This window comes from Adiantum capillus-veneris, chromosome 29 (genome assembly GCF_014529385.1).
Source record: "Adiantum capillus-veneris isolate H3 chromosome 29, ASM1452938v2, whole genome shotgun sequence".
In the NCBI taxonomy this organism is placed as follows: Eukaryota; Viridiplantae; Streptophyta; class Polypodiopsida; order Polypodiales; family Pteridaceae; genus Adiantum; species Adiantum capillus-veneris.
Window position 1 is genome coordinate 92,221,935 of NC_140959.1, and position 20,513 is coordinate 92,242,447.

The following is a 20,513-nucleotide window of genomic DNA, read 5'->3' on the forward strand; positions in this document are numbered from 1 at the left end:
TATGTTTACCATCACGACCTTGGACTGCTATACATTGTAATGCATTATGCAGCATGCATCAGAAAGACAAGTGAACAATTCTTTTTCTTCACATAAAACAAAAACAAAAAAAAGCATGTGTGTGCACATGTTCAAACATGTGCAAGCATCCATCTATTGTGAGTTTTCTTTTCCTTTTTTTCTTGGGGGGGCAAGGGGGGGGGGAGGGAGACAACGTTCAATAGGTGCCCCCAAATTGTTTTTAAACAAAAAACCATTCAGACTCTATAGCTCCTAACTATGCAAAGAATTGACTTATTTACATTTTACAATTCAAAACACCTCCGCAAAGAATGAAGATTATAGAATCCTCCCTGCTCATGACAAACATGTGAAATTTCTCTCATACATATACAGAGCAGGTGTTTTGGCAGACCTTGAGGGGACAATGGAAAAACGACAAGTCCCCATCTCCTGCTTAAGCTTGCCCTATGGTTTCAAACCTTTAATCCTCCCATAGACAGCCTTCAAAACGGTCGATACGTATGTGACTTTTCATGGAGGAGCTAAGTCTTTTGAGCGCCTAGCAAGATACACACGGCCATACGCCCATGGCCTCCCAAAAACGGAGACGGCCCTCTGCAGACCAAAATAATATAGACAAATCTGGAAAACTATGACCATGATATGGTTATTTAAAATGATAAAAAACCACTTGGAGAAAAATAATACCTCCACTGTAGCATGGAATACAATGGGATGCTCACAGACGTGGCACTCTGTCTTATGTCGAGGATGTAGAGAATTATCAGCTCGAACAAATGCATATACCTGCATTATGCATGTAATTTACGATTACAATTTCCTGTTGTTAAATTGCTCCTTTGTAAAAACACTTCAAATTGGCTATTTAACATAAACACAAACATGCACCTAAAGACCCTTAACTGAGGTTACGAGAGAGAGAGAGAGAGAGAGAGAGAGAGAGAGAGAGAGAGAGAGAGAGAGAAGATAAGGCACCGGTGGAGCAAAAATGAAAGAGAGATTATCATTAAGTTTTTAGGCCTTTAATAGGCAATTAGAGGTAGGTCACACAAGGATTGGCTGCCCAAGTTTAGGTAGACCCTAACAATCACCCCATTCAACCAAACATGGCACACAAATTGATCATAGCGACTACTGATACATCTAGGTGTAGTGTCTCATACATCATGGCGGGTCTCATTGCGGATGCATCACCAAGGTTCACAAGGACACTCGTCCTAGGCTAACTAGGCAGTCATAAACTGAGCTGTCGGGAAGGTCTTACCTCCGGTGTCATCATAAACTCGCCGAGGCAGTGTCTAGTCCCATTTACAGCTTGATAACATGGAACTTGATAATATGTCTTTGTCGACAATAGACAAAGTGAGATCTGTGGGGCTTTGTGTCCAAGTTCATTCATCATACATAATATGTATGCATTGTGAAATGGATTTCATGCATACCTGTGTGAACCACCACTTAAAAGATAAAATAAAATATAGTCATTCAAATTATCAATTTGATAAGCTTTAATAAAGCTGCTATCATCGCTTGAAGCTTGAAAGTCTGCAGCGGAAGAGGGAGTGACTGTAGCAGAAGAGAGGGGGGCATGAGAGAACCATGGACCCGCTAGGAGGGTACACTCCTGTTTTCCAATGTTGATGAGCAAGGCGCTGCAGCCTGGAATATGGCTCGCTTGCTTCTCGGTCTCCACCACAGTGACAACTATGCACCTTAAAAGAAACGAGATGCAGTGCAACGATTCTCAACTTTGTACGGGTAGCCGGCATGAGAGCTCTGGGTCTGCAGAGATCACTGCTGGCCGCCCCCTATTGATGTTGATGCCGCCACCTTCTCGAAGCACCCTTGAATGACCAAAATTGTTGCCTGCTGGCCGCCTTATCCCGCCTGAATTTCCTTCAAAACTTGAGCTTCAGGCTGAGCTCCTTCAGCACACTAACTCTCCTACTTGCCCTGAGCATGAACCCAATGCTCTGATACCACTTGTAGGAACTAAGCAGAAGCGTATGGATTCTCTGATAGACATGGCGAGCACACCAGTAGACGAGAGAGAGAGAGAGAGAGAGAGGGAGAGAGGGAGAGAAGATAAGGCACTGGTGGAGCAAAAATGAAAGAGAGATAATCATTTAGTTTTTAGGCCTTTTATAGGCAATTAGAGGTAGGTCACAGAAGGATTGGCCGCCCAAGTTTGGGTTGACCCTAACACCCTCATACATGACACGATTGAACAGAACTGCAAGAACCTCTGCCAGCATATCTCTAGCATGTATAAAGTGCTCTGCTACTAGACCATCATGATCATATGCCCTTCTGGTCCTCATCATGTCAATGGCCGTCTTACCATCTCAGTGGTAAAGAAGGTACTTGTAGATGAGCACGGCTCAAGAGGATTTGGAAGGGGTGTCTGTCCGGGGACCGTATATAAGGATGTTGCATACTGACCCCATACATTGGGGGAAGTAATCACTCGGAGAGGGGGGGTGCTCATGAAAGAGACGCCATGCCTCTCCTGAGTCTCTCCTCAAGAACAAGTGGTATAAGTCTCACTCCATCTGAGCTAGGAACGCCTGCTTCTTCCGTCGCACAAGGCGCCAAGGCCCGAAAGGCTGTCCGAGACTGTCTGTGATCAATGACCCCTAGGAGAAGATCCCTCTAAAGCTGTCCTCTCGTCTCTCTACATTCCTCGTCATAACAACTGTTATGAGGCATGCTCCTAGGACGGCGTCTTAAGTGTGTGGGTATGCATCTATTGCTGCATCATGCATTGTCTCAGACAGTAAATGGTGAGCTATTCCACTGAAAGTTTTGACCTGGCTGCTGTACATAGACAGTCATAGATCTCCTCTGTATAGACAGGGTCAGTCTCTGGTGTAAATGTATAGCAGGTATGTGTCCTCCTTCCTAACACCTGAGCTGTACTGTACTGAAAGTGTCAAAAGAGCACGATCCACTGCTACACCCACACTGGTCTGGGTCCTACTGTGAAATCCTGAATGCAAGGGATGAAGTTAAGCTGTGCCATGACATAGTCCACTGTGCTGGCCCCATGCCCAAGTAGGAAGCAAGTAAGCTGCGGGAAATTGCTATAGGCCATTAAGTATGGCCAATCCATGTGAGGCCCCCATTTCCATCAAATATTTCCCGTATTCAGTGTACTCATCCTCTGAGCGTCTGTCAAGCCCCAATGCCCCATATCACTGGTATCTAGCTCTCTCAGTATCTTATCTGAGGTATCGTAAAAAGTTGTCTGGTGATTTCTCGTGCGGGTATTATTAACGTCTTCAAAAGGGCAAAATGACATATGAGACCAGAAAGTTACAATTGGTGAATCTGATATCATGTCTGAGTACGGAAATTACAAAGAACTAACACTAAAACACTAAGAAGGAAGGAAATAAATCTGAAGTTGATTCAGGATTGAGACGAGATACGGGGGGGAGGGGGGGGGGGGGGGGGGGGGGGGTGGTTTCAGATGAAATCTCTCATCGGTCGCTGTCGAATCTCATCAACCTCCTCCATGGTCAGTACTCTGGTTGGGTGTCTTGCACGTCGAGCTAGAGTGATCTGTATCTTCTGTTGCAGCCTTCGTCGGTGGTGGGAGACTCCCTGAGGTCGTGGGCGTCTGGATCTGCCTAGCTCCGTGGCTCGGTCAAGCAGCGTACCTCTAGTATGGGTGGGCTCTGAGATCTGCTGTAATGACTACTCCTCCGGCTCTCCCCTGGCTGGTGTAAAGAAATCTGTGATTCGTCTCTGAAACTATCTTTCCCCTAATGTCCTCAGCAAGCTCTCCCTAAGTCTGCGCAGCTCTAGCAGGAACAATCCGAGAGATCTCTGATCCTTGTATCTCATGACTCTAGAAAAAGGTCCGAAACCTCCTCTGAATAAGTAGTGGAAGCGGCCGCGTATCTCATAGTACGCCGGGCAATGACATGTGTAGTGCAGCTCTGTCTCTGGCTCTAAGTTACATAGGTGACATATCCTGGCCCCTGCTGGCACCCTCGAAATCGGCCAGTCTCAATTTGGAGCTGATGTGAGGATGTGCGTATCTGCCAATACCGCATCTTATCCCATGAGATAAGTGTGTATCCATGTATGCAGGCCTAGTCACAAAGCCGTCCTCCATGAGTTGGAGAAGATGCTCTCCGTAGAAGGGCATCTTCGTGCCCAACTCTTGTGTTGGCTGTATCCATGTGCTCCTGGTATCTATCCAAATCATATCTTGGCGTATGAGTCTGGTGATCTCTGTCCGTGTGAGAGACAAGGAGGGTGCATCCAGGGAGTATTGGAACGGAGGCAATCTATCCATGTTGAAACCATGCGATTGAAACCATGTTGTCATCTGTCCATACCAACATGTTGTATCACCTTGTAGAGCTAATTGTCGAGATGACTCCAGAGCAAGCCGAGCGTATCTGTCCCTGGGGAGGTCCCATAGACCGTGCATAAAGGATACTGATCTAGTCAATGCCTCCACCACGAGGGGGGCAGCAGTTAGCTCGGCTCGGATAATCTCATGCGGCACTGAAGCCTTGGCCCGAATCATTCGAGCGATCATAGAGACCAGAGGCCTCTCCATACATCTCCATCCATCTGTGTTGCCAGATCTCCCATGGTGGTCTACTGAGGGTCCCCATACCTAACCTCCATAGAGCATAGCTGGAGTCACTAGAGTGTCAAAAAGCTAGAGCTTTGTTCGTGGTTCCTGAAACCGAACCTGCGAACACATCCTCTCCAGACCTCCCAAAGCTGCATGTGCTCTCGTCAGTCTAGTCTCTGATGCTCTCCTTAGACACTGGTCCACCGAAGACTACCCCAAGATAAGTATATGCATCTGTGTACTCCATAGTCTCCTGGCCATACGTAAATGTGGGTGCTGACCTCCTGACCCATTGTGGTGTGGTGTTGAACACCATAACCTTGGTTTTCCCCAGGTTGACAAACAATCCACTATCACGAGCAAATGTATGCAGAGCATCCAAATGACGTTGCATCCCCTCTGGAGAGTCAAAAAATCAGCACAATATCATCAGCATATAGTAACAACGGAATCAATTTCCCTACCAGCTGAGCCCCCTTGTCTCCCTGATGCTCTACATAGTCCAAAAACACATCCACATACATCCCAAAAAGAGTCGGGGATAGGGGACATCCCTGCTTTATTCCAATAGTGGAGTGGACCATGTCAGACATTCCCTCAGTGGTGCGTACCCGCCCATCACTGTCCCGTATAGAGCCAGAATACCCCATATCAGCTCTGTAGGCACACCCATGTCCTGTAGTCTACGTATAAGTCTAGCTCTCGGCACTGTGTCAAAAGCTTTGACGAAACCTACAAAGCTACAACAGATCCTCTTGCCATGGTGTCTACCCTCCTCAATAATAGCTTTGAGTGTCAAAATCTGGTCAAGAGTGGAGAAACCTCTCATGAAACCTGCTTGCCCTGGTGCTCTTATGCCCTCTCGCTCTGCCCATCTACTCAGCTCCTGCTCAAGAACGGATGCATACAGCCTAGCTAATGTGTGACCAACCATGATGGTGCGATAATTCCCAGGAATCATGGGATCTCCTGACTTGAAAATAGGCACAGTCGTAGACATACTACAAGTCTCAGGGAAACCTTCATACATGGCTCAATTAAACATCAGAGCCAGGAGCTCTGCAAGCATATCTCTGGCATGGATGAAGTGCTCTGCTACCATACCATCATGATCATGTGCTCTCCTTGTCTTCATCTTGTCAATGGCTTTCCTTACCCTCTCGGCGGCAAAGAAAGAACATGTCTCCGGGAATGTCTCTAGTTGGTCTGGCAGAGGTGGTTGCCTTGATGCTGTGTAGAGAGATGTGGCATATTCCCCCCATGTCTCAGTGGCGGTGACTGCTGGTGGTGGTGAATGTTCGTGGAATAGCCTCCATGCTTCGCCTGAGTCCTGACTTGTAAATAGCTGATACAGATCCCGCTCTAGCTGATATAGATAAGCCCTTTTCTTTCGTCGCACTAGGCGGCGAAAGATAATTTGTGACTGTCTATGTGTGGTAATACCCATAAGCACTTCCTTCTGTAATTTGATCCTCGTCTCTCTACACTCCTCATCATAGCAACTGTTCTCGGGCATGCTCCCAGATCGTCTCCATGTAGGCTGGCTGTGGGGGAGAGAGAGAGAGAGAGAGAGAGAGAGAGAGAGAGAGAGAGAGAGGGAGAGAGAGAAATGAAATGAAATGAAATGTTATATTAACGTCTTCAAAAGGCCAAAGTGACCTATGAGACCAGAAAGTTACAATGCGGTGTATCTGATACAAAGTCAGATTAACAAAATAAATTAATCTAGGATAACAAAATATAAATACTGCGGAAACCTAAACTAAGCTGACAAGCGTGAAGGTGAAAGGCGTGAAATGTGTGAACTAAGCAGTACAATGTGTATACAATATGGGAGGGAAGTGGAGATCCATCTTCATCTGCACTCTAGACGACGAAAAAGTAGGGCTCGAATCCTTTGTTGAAGCCTCCTTCGAAATTGTGTAGCTCCTCTTCTCCATGGGGGTCGTCTAGATCTTCCTAGTTCCAATGCTCGGTCTATGAGAATGCCAGTAGTGCGGGCAGACCTCTCCACTGTTGGCTGCTCCTCTGTCTGTTCTTCTGGGTGTACAATATCTAGTGTAAAGAAATCTGTGATCTGTCTCTGGGGTTGTCTCTCTTTAGCTCTCCTCAGTAAAGTTTCTCTATGCCTATGTAACTCAAGTAGATATAGCCCAAGACATCTCTGGTCCTCATAACTCATGACCCTAGATAGAGGCCCAAAACCTTTTCTGAATAGACAATGAAAACGGCCTCGTATCTCATAGTACACTGTGCAATGACATATGTAATGTACCTCTGTCTCTGGCTCTAGATGGCATAAGCGGCATATCCTGCTATCTGTTGGTGTCCCTCTGAATCTGCCAGTCTCAATCTCAAGCTGATGTGAGGACGTGCGTATCTGGCCAATGGCACAACGCAAACCATGAGAAAGATGCGTGTCCATATAGCTAGGTCGAATCACAAACCCATCCCCCGTGAGGTGGAGAAGATGTTCTCTGTAGAAAGCCATCTTTGTGCCCAACTCCTTGTGCCCAACTCCTGTATCGGCTCTATCTATGTCCTCCTCGTGTCGAGCTGGATTAGATCCTGACGAATGAGTCTATTAATCTCTTCCCGCGTCAGAGACCTCAAGGGTGCTTGTAGAGAGTATTGAAAAGGAGCCAACCTGTCCATGGTGAAACCATGTGTCTGAAACCATGATGCCATCTGTGCATACCAGCATGATGTATCCCCATTAAGAGCTAATTGTCTGGAGGCAACCTCCAAGTCTCAGGTAATCCCTCACACATGGCACGATTGAACAACACTACAAGAACCTCCATCAGCATATCCCTGGCATGTATAAAGTGCTCCGCTACTAGACCGTCATGATCATATGCCTTCCCGGTCCTCATCCTGTCGATGGCCCTTTGTACCATCTCAGGTGTAAAGAAAGTGCTCGTAGCTGGGCAAGGCTTGGTAGGGTCTAGAAGGGGTTCCTGTCCAGGAACCGTATATAATGATGTCGCATATTGGCCCCACACATCAGGTGAAGTAATCGCTGGGGGAGGGGAGTGCTCATGGAAGAGTCGCCATGCCTCTCCTGAGTCCCTACTCAAGAACATCTGATATAAGTCTCGCTCCATCTGAGCTAGGTAAGCTCGCTTCTTCCGTCGCACAAGGCATCAGAAAGCAATCCGAGACTGTCTGAAAGTGATGACTCCTAAAAGAAGATTCCTCTGAAGCTGGGCTCTCATCTCTCTACATTCCTCATCATACCAACTATTCTGGGGCATGCTCCCAGAATGTTGTCTCTTGCCCGGCTGAGTGTGTGGGTATGCCACTGATGCAGCCCCATGCAGTGTCTCAGTCAGTAGAGTGGTGCACTCCTCCACTGAGAGGCCTGTACCATTTGTGCCAGCTGTGCCTTCCAATAGACGGTCCCAAATCTCCTCCGTATAAACAAAATCAGTCTCTGGTGTAAATGTATAGCGGGTGTGGGACCTGCCTCCTGATGTCTGGGTTATACTATACTGAAATTTAACAGACAGTGACAAGAGAGCATGATCTACTGCTATGCCCACTGGCCTGGCTCCCACTGTGAAATCCTGAATGCAGGGGACAAAGCTCAATTGTGTCATAACATAATCCATTGTACTGGCCCCATGTCTGTGTGGAAAGCATGTGAAACCGGCTGCTCCAGGAAATCGTTGTTAGCCATTAAGTATGGCTAATCCATGTGTAGTCGTCATTTCCATGAGGTATCTCCCATACTCCGTCTCCTCTCTGTCATCTGAGCATCTGTCAAGTCCCAACTCACCCACATCCAGCTCTCTAAGCATCTCATCTGAAGTGTCGTAGAAGACTGTCTGCGAGTTGCCCGTTCGGGCATTGAAGTCCCCTAGGAGAATGATATCACCATCCCTAGGAAACTCCCATATGTCATCATCTAGTGTAGAGAAAGGCGACTGCCCTCTGGATGCAGCATACACTGATGTACTAGGAGGAAAGTAACATATGGCAATATATAGGAATCGACCTGTGTGAGCTCTCAGTCTCACCCACATATATCTAGCATGATCATCTCTTCGTACAATATGTAGTAATGGTTGTAGTTCCTCTCTGAATAGCACTGCTACTCCTCCTGAACCTCTACTCCCATGTTCAGATCTCGCATTTGTCCTGTGAGCTGTCTCCCATCTGTATCCCAACACATGTGGCATCACCTGTCCAGGGGCCTGATGAGTCTCTGAGAAGAATACAATATCCTTGTCTTTGAAATTGTTCTCAAATGCACCCACGTCCAACCTCATAGACCCATTACAATTCCAGGTAGCCATCTTCAATGTGGTCCCATAGATCTCGCACCGTCATGCAGTGCGCCGCTCTAAAATCACCACCCGTCCATCTCTGTAGAAGGCTATCTTTCCTTCTCCCTTGCCGCTGTAATCTCTGGCATTACCTCTCTCATATGTGTGAGCTGTGAGAGAGTCAGATCATCACCGAGGAAAATACCTGTCTTTTTGAGAGTAGGCCTCTTCCTCAAGAATTCCTTCTTATCTTCCAACGAGGGGAAGCGTAGTATGAGAGCTCTCCCCTTTGAAGACTCTCCCGTGCCATCACTTTTCTTACCTACCCTCCATGCCTTTGTGTGCAAAGGCTTCTCCATCCCCATCATTGATGCAAGGATTGTGACCTCTTTCTCCACATTGTTTATGTCCTTGAGACCGGTCACTCTCACATGCAGTGCTCGCATCCGCCTTCTTTGTTCCTCTTCGAGCGTCGTGTTGATAAGCGTCGGTGTACAAGGAGTTTCTCTTTCTTGGCGACCTCAATCCATTTTTCGGCCTTGTCCGCCTTTTTCTGTGTCCTTGTTATCATCTCTGCCCATGAAGATGTCTTTGCCACACTCAGTTTCTCTTCCTCTGTGATCATCCTTACCTTTTCCTTGATTTCCTTGATTTCATCTATTACTGAGGGCTGAAATTCGCCCTCCTCTAACCCACTGCTTACTCTATCAGCAAGCTCCTGTTTAAGGGCTGAGACTTCATTTTTAAGTGTCCGTATCTCGCCGTTTGGGTTCTCCTGTTTGAGGGCTGAGACTTCTTCCTTGAGTGTCTGTATTTCTGCGTTAAGGCTCTCTTTCTCCTTCTTCCATTGTGCGCCTTCATTGAAGACCGTCTGAAGGAGGTTGGCCTTCTCCTTCCACCATCCTTCCATCTCTGTTTTCCACTCCTTCATTTCCCTCTCCATCTGTGCCATCCGCTTGTTCGTGAGCATGAAGGTTGCCTTTGCTCGTGACTTGCAAGCAGGTGAGACATTGACGGCTTCCGTGTCCTGTGCAGGGTCCTTTGCATCTCCTGTACTTGCTGCATGGTGAAGAGCCAATCCTTCCTCGACCTCCTCTCCAGTATCTTCACCTGGAAACCTCACACTTGGTGTTGCTTGACTAATTTCATGATCAATGGTCGATCCTTTTGGAAATGGAAACCCAAGAGAATTTCTTAGCCTACTTAAGACCTCTGGATCATCCATATACCTCAATCTTGTAGCAGGTCCCTCTCTTTCCATCTCCTCTACAATGACCCTCAGACTTGGATTGCTTTGTACTTGTTCCCACTGTGCTTCTACCAGCTCTGTCTGGCCTGAAGTTCTCAAATTCTGCAGGATGGCGTCGCTTGAAACGAAACCGGAAGCTGCTCCCAGTAGCGATGTATCTATGATCATCGAATTTGTTTCAAATCAAAAACAAAATCGAAGTGTCGTAGTTGTGGCTCATCCACCTCATGTTGCAAGTGATTGGCTCAAAGGTCTCCTTTGCGCAGGATTTTGATTTTGAAAATTCAAAAATTCAATTCAAAAATTCGGAAATTCGAAAATCTGGAAAATGCCTAGGTTTTGAAATCTGCCGGGTGTATGTACCTGTGGGCTGAAGGGGGTGGGGGTGCTGTATGTACCTGCGGGCGTGCGAGTCACATCAATGCCTCACGCTGAAGCACCTCACGCTGACTGAGTAGGTCGCGCTGCAGGTGCTGAAGCACCTCACGCTGGCATAGCAGGTCGCGCTGCAGGGCTGAAGCACCTCACGCTGAAGCAGGTCGCTCTGCAGGTCCTCACGCTGGCAGAGCAGGTCGCGAGAGAGAAATGAAATGAAATGAAATGTTATATTAACGTCTTCAAAAGGCCAAAATGACCTATGAGACCAATCAGTTACAAAATAGTGAATCTAATACCATGTCTGGGTACAAAAGAACTAGAAAAGAACTAGAAGTGGAACAAAATACTACTACTACTACTACAATCTAAAACTATGTGGGTGTAGCAGCTGATACAATAGGTACCCGGTAAACTGGATGTAACAGTGTGTGAAACAAAGATGGAAGAAATGGTGAGGATCCATCCTCATCTGCACTCTGGATGTCGAGAGAGTATGGCTCGAATCTTCTGTTGTAGTCTCCGTCGATGCTGTGTAGCTCCTCTCCTCAGTCGCGGTCGTCTGTATCTCTGTAGCTCCAATGCTCGGTCGATGAGAGTGCCAGTAGTGGTCGAATGAGTGTGGGACGAGCTCTGCAGTGGTGGCTGCTCCTCTGGCTGTCCCATATCTAGTGAAAAGAAATCTGTAATGTGTCTCTGGGACTGCCTCTCTCTAGCTCTCCCCAGTAAAGTGTCTCTATACCTGTGTAACTCAAGTAGATATAGTCCAAGACATCTCTGATCCTCATAACTCATGACCCTAGATAGAGGACCAAAACCCTCTCTGAATAAGCAGTGGAAACGCCCCCGTATCTCATAGAACACTGTGCAATGACATATGTAGTGCAACTCTGTCTCTGGCTCTCTCTGGCATAATCGGCATATACTGCTGTCTGCTGGTATCCCTTTGAATCTACCAGTCACAAGCCTCACATCAATGATGGGGGTGGAGAAGCCTTCACACACAAAGGCATGGAGAGTGGGCAAGAAGAGTGAGGGCCCCGGAGAATCTTCAAAGGAAAGAGCTCTCATACTACGCTTCCCTTCATTGGAAGAGAAGAAGGAATTCTTGAGGAAGAGACCTACTCTCAAGAAGACAGGTATTTTCTTAGGCGATGACCTCACTCTCTCACAACTTGCGCATATGAGAGAAGTAATGCCCGAGATTCAAGCGGCAAGGGAGAAGGGGAAGATGGCCTTTTACAGAGATGGTCGGGTGGTGATTGTAGAGCGGCGCTCTACATGACGGTGCGAGACCTATGGGACCACATTGAGGATGGCGACTTGGAATTGTAATGGGTCTATGAGGTTGGATGTTGGTGCCTTTGAGGATAGTTTCAGAGACAAGGACATTGTTTTCTTTTCAGAGACTCACCAGGCCCCTGGCCAACTGTTGCCACATGTGGTGGGATACAAATGGGAGACAGCCCACAGAACAGTCACGAGATCTGAGCATGGGAGTAGAGGTTCAGGAGGAGTAGCGGTGTTGTTTAGGGAGGAGCTACAGCCACTACTACATATTGTACGGAGAGATGATCAGGCTAGATACATGTGGGTGAGGCTGAGAGCTGACACAGGTCGATTTCTATATATTGCTATATGTTACTTCCCCCCCAGTACGTCAGTATATGCTGTATCCAGAGGGCAGTCGCCTTTCTCAATTCTAGATGATGATATATGGGAGTTTTCTAGGGATGGTGATATCATCCTCCTAGGAGACTTCAATGCTCGAACGGGCAACTGTCAGACAGTCTTCTACGACACTTCAGATGAGATGCTTAGACAGTTGGATGTGGGTGAGCTGGGGTTTGACAGATGCTCACATGACAGAGAGCAGACTGAGTATGGGAGATACCTCACGGAGATGACGACTACACATGGGCTAGCCATACTTAATGGCTTACAGCGGTTTCCTGGAGCAGCAAGCTTCACATGCTTTCCACACAGACATGGGGCCAGTACAGTGGACTATGTTATGACACAGCCGAGCTTTATTCCTTGTATTCAGGATTTCACAGTGGGAGCCAGACCAGTGGGCGTAGCAGTGGATCATGCTCTCTTGACACTGTCCGTATCTTTTCAGTTTAGTAGAGCCCAGAAATCAAGAGGTAGGTCACACACCCGTTATACATTTACACCAGAGACTGACTCAGTTTATACAGAGGCGATCTGGGATCGTCTATGCACAGTTGCTCCAGGCCTCTCAGTAGAGGAGTGCACTACTTTATTGACTGAGACACTACATGATGCAGCATCAGAGGCATACCCACACACTCAACCGGATCGGAGGCGACATTCTGGGAGCATGCCCCAGAATAGTTGGTATGATGAGGAGTGCAGAGAGATGAGAGCCCAGCTTCAGAGGGATCTTCATTTAGGAGTCATCACCTACAGACAGTCGCGGATTGCTTTCCGGCGCCTTGTGCGAAAGAAGAAACGAGCTTACCTGGCTAGATGGAGCGAGACTTGTATCAGTTGTTCTTGAGTAGAGACTCAGGCGAGGCATGGCGACTCTTCCATGAGCACTCCCCTCCCCCAGTGATTACTTCTCCTGATGTGTGGGGCCAGTATGCGACATCGTTATATACGGTTCCTGGGCAGGATCCCCTTCCAGATCCTACAGAGCCATGTCCACCTACGAGCACCTTCTTTACCACTGAGATGGTAAAGAGAGCCATTGACAGGATGAGGACCAGGAGGGCTTACGATCATGACGGTCTAGTAGCGGAGCACTTTATACATGCTAGGGATATGCTGATGGAGGTTCTTGCAGTGTTGTTCAATCGTGCCATGTGTGAGGGATTACCTGAGACTTGGAGGTTGTCTACTATTGTGCCTATATTCAAGGCAGGTGATCCTACAGAGCCTGGAAATTACCGCACTATTATGGTTGGACACACACTGGCACGATTGTATGCATCCATTATTGAGCAGCAGTTGAGTAATTGGGCAGAGGGTGAGGGTGTACGGGCAAAGGGACAGGCAGGTTTCAGGAGGGGTTTCTCCACTCTTGACCATATTCTGACACTCAGAGCTATCATTGAGGAGGGCAGGTCACATGGGAGACGGATTTATTGTAGCTTTGTGGATTTCCGCAAAGCATTTGACATGGTACCGAGAGCTCGACTGATGCGCAAACTGCAGGAGATGGGGGTGCCCACAGTGTTGATTTGGGGGATTATGGCTTTATACAGATCAGTGATGGGACATGTACGCACCCCAGAGGGGATATCTGACTTAGTTCACTCCACTATCGGGGTGAAACAGGGTTGCCCATTGTCTCCTACTCTATTTGGTATGTATGTTGATGAGGTGTCTGATTACATTGACAGAGAGGGTGATAGAGGTGCCCAGCTGGCAGGGACGTGGATCCCATTGTTGTTATATGCTGATGATATTGTCTTGATCTCTGACTCACCAGAGGGTATGCAGCGACAGTTGGATGCATTACACAGTTTTGCAGAGGATAGTGGATTGTCTGTAAACCTTGGTAAAACCAAGGTCATGGTGTTTAACACCACACCGCAGTGGATCAGGAGATCGGCACCGACCTTCACGTATGGTCAAGAGATTGTGGAGTATACAGATGCATACACTTACCTTGGGATAGTCTTCACTGGGCCGAGGTTTTCTTTGGGGAGAGCAGCAGAGACTAGACTGACCAGAGCTTATGCGGCCTTGGGAGGCTTGGAGAGGATGTGTCCGCAGGTTCAGTTCCAGGAACCTGAGAGAGAGAGAGAGAGAGAGAGAGAGAGACACAGAGAGAGAGAGAGAGAGAGAGAGAGAGAGAGAGAGAGAGAGAGAGAGAGAGAGAGAGAGAGAGAGAGAGAGAGAGAAAACTCACGCTGGCTGGCTTCCAACGTGGGGGTAGAGCAGGTCGCGCTGCAGGTGCTGAAGCAGGTCGCGCTGCAGGGCTGAAGCTCCTCACGCTGAAGCACCTCACGCTGCAGGTGCTGAAGCAGGTAGAGAGAGAGAGAGAGAGAGAGAGAGAGAGAGAGAGAGAGTGCAGATCTTGGACAAAGCTACTACCAGATCGAGTTTGATTCACCCAATATTATTGCCAAATTGATACAGATGAGTCCTCTTGCTCTTCGCTGCCCGGGTGCACTTCACATGTTAGCACCATAATTTTAAACCGACTTCACATTGATTCGAGGAAGGGGTTCTCCTTCCTCAGGTAAGAAATAGGTGCATCTGTTTTGAGTGGAGTACTCCAAGCTTCTTAGTCCGTTTCTTTTGTCAACAGATTAGACATTCGACTAGCACGTGCCTTCCACACAAAGCTGCTCCATGTTCACAATTCCAACCTCAACTACGAAAAGAGAAATCCCTCAAAGCTCTCAGTACCCTCTGCAACTGCAGGCAAAACCAGCATTGACCAGGACACCAGTAGATCTGCAAGGCAGAAAAACAGTCCATAACACGTGAGGAGAAATTAGTCTCCAACGACAGACAGAAAATCGGGAAACAAACGTGTGAAGTGGAGCAAGCAACAGGATCCAGCCCACGCAATATGCTAGAAAAGGTACAAACCCACAACCAAGGGCCAGAACACTGATGAGCAAGAGTAGAAGTCATCTAGAAGGTGAACCTCTGGCTTAAACCATCACTCCTGCCTTTACCACCAACGCCAGACATCCGGTAAGTATCGTCTCTTTCACGACTGTGAGAGATAGGCATCTAAGACATAATGCTCCTGGGTATTAGCACATCCAGCTAACCAGCAGCAAGCTTTTCACTGATAGTACTTAGTACCTTGAGCCTTGCATCTGCCACGAATGCAAACCAGGCTACTCTCGTAGAAAGAGGTACCAAAAACAAATGGCATAGACAAATCTAAACAATTGCATTAAAAGCAAACATTATGATACCTTTAATTTCCATGAAACTGTGACAATGGCCAGTTTTCACACAGCCAATAGAACCTCAAATTTTCACAAAAGAACTTTGTAGAGCAATATATATTGCAGCATTCTTTTAGAAAAAAGCAGGCCTCGACTACAATATGAATGGCCAGTTTTCACGCAGCCAATAGAACCTCGAATTTTTGCAAAAGAACTTTGCAGAGCAATATATATTGCAGCATTCTTTTAGAAAAAAGACTACAAAATGAAATACGCTAAGACTCCCATGGGTGGCATTAGGTACAATGCTGAAGTACAATGTGGCTGGTACAAAAAGTGCCTCGGTCTCTCTTCAGGCTATGCAATTCTTTCTATACCAGCTTTGGACTACAGTCTCCTGAGTAAGACAATTGAATCTTTGTTCATTCTTTGATTAGCTTGACAAACGGTTTTTGATTCAACTACTTCAAGATCCACCTTTATGACAGAAACAGATAAAAATTAAAACAGTGTTTACATAGAGCAGGTCCTCACCTCTTCACCACAGCTTGGACAAGACCCTTTTAGGGCAACAAGGTCACCTTTCCAAAGACCTTTCAGAGCTCCCCCTAGTGCCAGCAACCAAAAACACAACCAATGATCACATCCATTCTGCCTATATAAAAGCCATACGACACTGAAAACAAGTGCATAGATCGTAAGTGGCAAGCACTACAATCTTCTAGAAGGTTATAGAATTACATGCAGCAGCTGTAACGGGGACACCAATAGCCAGACCACCTGCTATTAACACTGCCATATTCACAGTTGATCCTGTATCTGAGGTGAGCGTAAGGCTATTATGGAAAAACTGGTTATGCACAGTCTCCTTGCAAACCTTGCTGAGGGCACAAGCAGGTGGACCTAATGCTGTGACAAGACCAAGAGCCAGGAACATTATCCATATGCTGGTCAACGCCATAACTTGGGAATTGTCCACCTGTTTAATCTCCCTCCAGAATCAACACAGAGACCCTTTTAGAAGCTGAACTATGCCCAGGAAGGCTTAACCGTTAAGCAATATCCCATTCAAAGGACTCACCTCAGCATCTGCATAGACAGACAATCTTTTAAGGCTGCAACGAGGGTACTTCATGACAAGTTTTGAACCATACCAGCGCAATCTCACCTGTTAAGGACGAACCATAATCAAATATTTCCTCTGAGCAAAAATTTGACATATGAATGACAAGGTAATATTCACTGTTTGTGAACCAAATGGGCACAAAATCACACAGAGTTCTTGAATAGAACACAATTGACATATGCAAAGTGCCTGAGTGTTTCCCCCCCCCCCCCTTAAACCTCTTCATTTTCAATCAAACCCTAGCCCGTCTCATACCCCACCACAGGGGACAGGACACTCCTCAGCAATTCGGAGATCTCTTGGTAGTGCTTTTGCCACAAGCCGACAGGCTTGAGAGGGACAGCGTTACTTGAGGAGATCACTTTTGGTGTAGGCTTCTCCCTTTGCGTCAGTCCTTTGCGGGCTATCCAGCTTTGACATTCGCCAACGATGGGACTTCTTTGACTACGACTTTATGCGCTTTCTTGGCGATCCATCTCTTGACCTCGAGGTAGCTTGCTTCAGAGTACATGTTCTTTTCAGGCAGCCAGAGGTGCAGAGGCCTTGGACACAACGGTTGGTTTCTCTTTTCCGCTCTATGGCAAGGATCACACAAAGAGTACTATGCATACAATGCTAGATTGGCTTTATGACCAAGCCCTTGAGTTCTCTCACCACAAAGGGGACCTGGGAGTGACAGACTTGATGTAGACCCTTTGGCCGCTAGCCAAGTTCTCTGTGAAACCGCTTGATGCAACAGGTTGTAGACACATTGGGATATACTTTTTTGCAGACACCCAGAGTGCGCCTTGCTATGTATATGTACATGAGGATTCCTAGACAAAGATGTAGCCCTGCAGATTGTGCACTCAGCTTGGGCATGGGTTGGATAGTCTCTTCAAGCACACCTATCTTGAGGTTTCTCGGATATAGATTACACTCATCCCCAAGCCGACTTCAAAGCTTGCGAGGTTGGCTACTATGGCAGCTTCGGTTTTCTCTCACAGACCCCATGACGATTGTCTCATGGAATGTGCAGGGGCTTGGTGGACCCCACTTTCTACGCCAAAGAGGTCAACTGAGACAAGAACTTCAGAGATGTCGTGGGTGGCGTGATAGATATTTTTATGCTTCAGGTGTATCACCTTTGTGAGAGCCATATTCAGCCTTTTGGATAGATCTTGCGTGGTCTCTATGAGACATTTTGGTCAACTGCTTTTGAACCTGGAGGCATTCAGGGAGGTGTATGTATGACTATTGCGGACTCATGGCAGCACGCCATTGTGGACAGAGGTATTATTGTGCCCTACTCTACATGTGGCTAAGTTGGCTGCTTGGGAGCGCCTATGTATGACTTTGAGGATTTCGGATGTATGGCACATGCAAGTTTTGTACGGCCCTCAAATAGCCTCTCCTTATCTTGGTCCTGACCACAGATTAGGAGGTGTGAATCTATCTAAGATATGTCGTTTTTACGCTAGTGAACACATCTGTGACATGGGCGGTTCAATATGCATTTTGATCGGCTTTGTACGGCCCTCAAATAGTCCCCCTTCCTGTTCCTTTTCTATGTTGAGGCAATGAGCAGATTTTTGACCTCGCAAGAGGTTTGTGTGTACTACAATTACCTATTTAGGGAGATGAGCTTTTGTATGTTGAGTTTGCTGAGGACTTAGGCTTGTTTCTAGAGGACCACGAGGCCAACTTGGACAGATGTGGGCAGTCTCTTGAGGTGTTCTGTTGTGCATCGGGAGCATTAATTAACTAGCGAAAGACACTCGTTTTTTGGGTTAGTAATGCTCCCACGCCCGATTGGTCACTTGGAGAGGTTTTAGGTGGATCTCTCCGAGGACACGAGTTCGATACTTGGGATGTCAAGTTGATTTGGATGTCACCAGAGCAGCAGACTGCTCCTCTCCTCCTTTCAATCGGGAGGAAATTGAAGGAGTACGAGCGGAAGTGTGACGCGAGAGAGAGTGTGAGAAGAAGAGCACGACGATATGGTGAACTCGCTCTACTGTAATGTGTAGAGCATAGTGAGTTTTTATTAGGTTTTTACAAAAGAATATGTGTACATACCTGGCGGCCCGCCCACTTACCTGGGCGACCACATTGGGCTTTATACCCCAACAACCTCCCACTTAAAGTCCAATGTGGTACTTTAAGTGTGAGAGAAGCTACTATACAAGCTAATATACAAGAGATGTAGAGAAGTGATGTACTACCCTACACCTAACTGCTTGCGAAAATGCGCAAAGCTCTCTGAGGGAAGTCCTTTTGTAAGTAGATCAACAGGATTTTCTGTGGTGTGAACTTTGACAAGCTGAAGTTGCTTATCCTCGAGCATTTCCCTGATGAAATGATACTTCACATCCACATGCTTTGTCTTTGAGTGATAAACTGGATTGCGAGCCAATTGTATAGCACTTTCACTATCACAATATAACACAGGCATCTCTTCTTTGATTCCCAAATCTGTTACTAGTCGATTAAGCCAAATTGATTCTTTGCATGCCTCTGATGCTACAACATATTCAACCTCTATAGTAGACTGAGTAACACAATCTTGTAATCTAGAACGCCATGATACTGCTCCACCAACCAATGTAAAGACATACCCTGACGTAGACCTTCGGTTGTCTAAGTCACCTGCATAATCTGAGTCTGTAAAACCCTTTACACTTAGCTCCTGACTCCCATAGCATATACGCATACTCTTTGTAGCTTTCAGGTATCTCAATATTCCTTTCACTGCCTCCCAATGTTTCTTGCCTGGGTTTGACATGTATCGACTTACTACTCCCACTGCAAATGCAATGTCTGGGCGAGTAGCAATCATTGCATACATTAAACTACCCACTGCAGACGCATATGGAATCTTATCCATTTCAGCCTGTTCTTCCTCAGACACAGGACAATCTTGTTTGCTAAGTTTGACATATGGTGGCAATGGAACACTCAATGCCTTTCCCTTCTCCATATTGAAACGTTGCAAAACCTTGTCAATATACTCTGTTTGAGATAACCAAATCAACTTCTTTGATCTGTCTCTCTCAATGCGCATACCAAGTATATGACTTGCCTCACCCATGTCTTTCATGTCAAACGATTTTGCCATCTTTGACTTCAAAGCTGAAATTTCTTCCAAGTGCTTGCCAGCAATCAACATGTCATCCACATACAAAATAAGGATCAGCCAACTACCATCCTTAGCCTTCTTTGTATATAGACAGTGATCGAACTCACTACGTTTGTAGCCTTGAGAAAGCATAAACTTGTGGAATTTATGGTACCATGCCCTTGGTGATTGTTTTAAGCCATAAAGACTCTTTAACAACTGGCATACCAAATCTTCCTTGCCTTTCTCAACAAACCCTTCTAGCTGCTGCATGTAAATTTCCACATCTAAATCACCATGCAAGAACGCTGTCTTGACATCCATTTGGTGCAAAACCAAATCTAATATGGCAACCAATGCAAGAAAGCATCTCAATGTAGTCATCTTGACCACCGGAGAGAAGACTTCATCAAAGTCAATGCCTTGTTCTTGCTTAAAGCCCTTGGCAACAAGCCTTGCTTTGTGCTTTGGCTGACTATCATGAGCAGTGATCTTATACTTGTAAACCCATTTACAAGGTAGAGCCTTTTTGCCCTGTGGTAATTTAACTAGCTTCCATGTCTGGTTTTTATGCAGAGCTGTCATCTCTCACTGCATGGCCAATTGCCAATTCCCGGAGTCCTTCATTTGCACTGCTTCCTTGTAACATGAAGGCTCATTGCAATCAGTCAACATGACATAGTTCATAGATGGAACAAACCTATCAGGAGGTCGCGTGACACGTCTAGATCTATGCACAATAGGTGGCTCAGGCTCATCCACAACCTGTGGTTCCAATCTATCCTGTCCTTGCTCCTCTTGAGCCCTGACATTTTGTCTTGCACGTGCAGGTCCATCTTCTTGGAAGACAACTCTTCTAATCTCCTCAACCCTCTCTGGTTTAGAATGATA

At 46.6% G+C, this 20,513-nt stretch overlaps 1 protein-coding gene across 1 annotated transcript in view; it reads right to left on the bottom strand.

Moving 5' to 3' along the window:
- Nucleotides 1–216: 216 nt before the first annotated feature.
- Nucleotides 217–20,513, bottom strand: part of LOC147419589 (PGR5-like A protein) — a 111,575-nt gene continuing 91,278 nt past the window's right edge. Inside the window, exons 3-7 of the mRNA XM_086505713.1 lie at nucleotides 16,481–16,567; nucleotides 16,141–16,378; nucleotides 15,934–16,007; nucleotides 712–810; nucleotides 217–618 (exon numbers count right to left, since the gene is read on the bottom strand). Of these exons, the coding sequence (XP_086361839.1) occupies nucleotides 535–618; nucleotides 712–810; nucleotides 15,934–16,007; nucleotides 16,141–16,378; nucleotides 16,481–16,567 (582 nt within the window). The 3' untranslated portion in view covers nucleotides 217–534. The remainder of the gene's footprint in view (nucleotides 619–711; nucleotides 811–15,933; nucleotides 16,008–16,140; nucleotides 16,379–16,480; nucleotides 16,568–20,513) is intronic.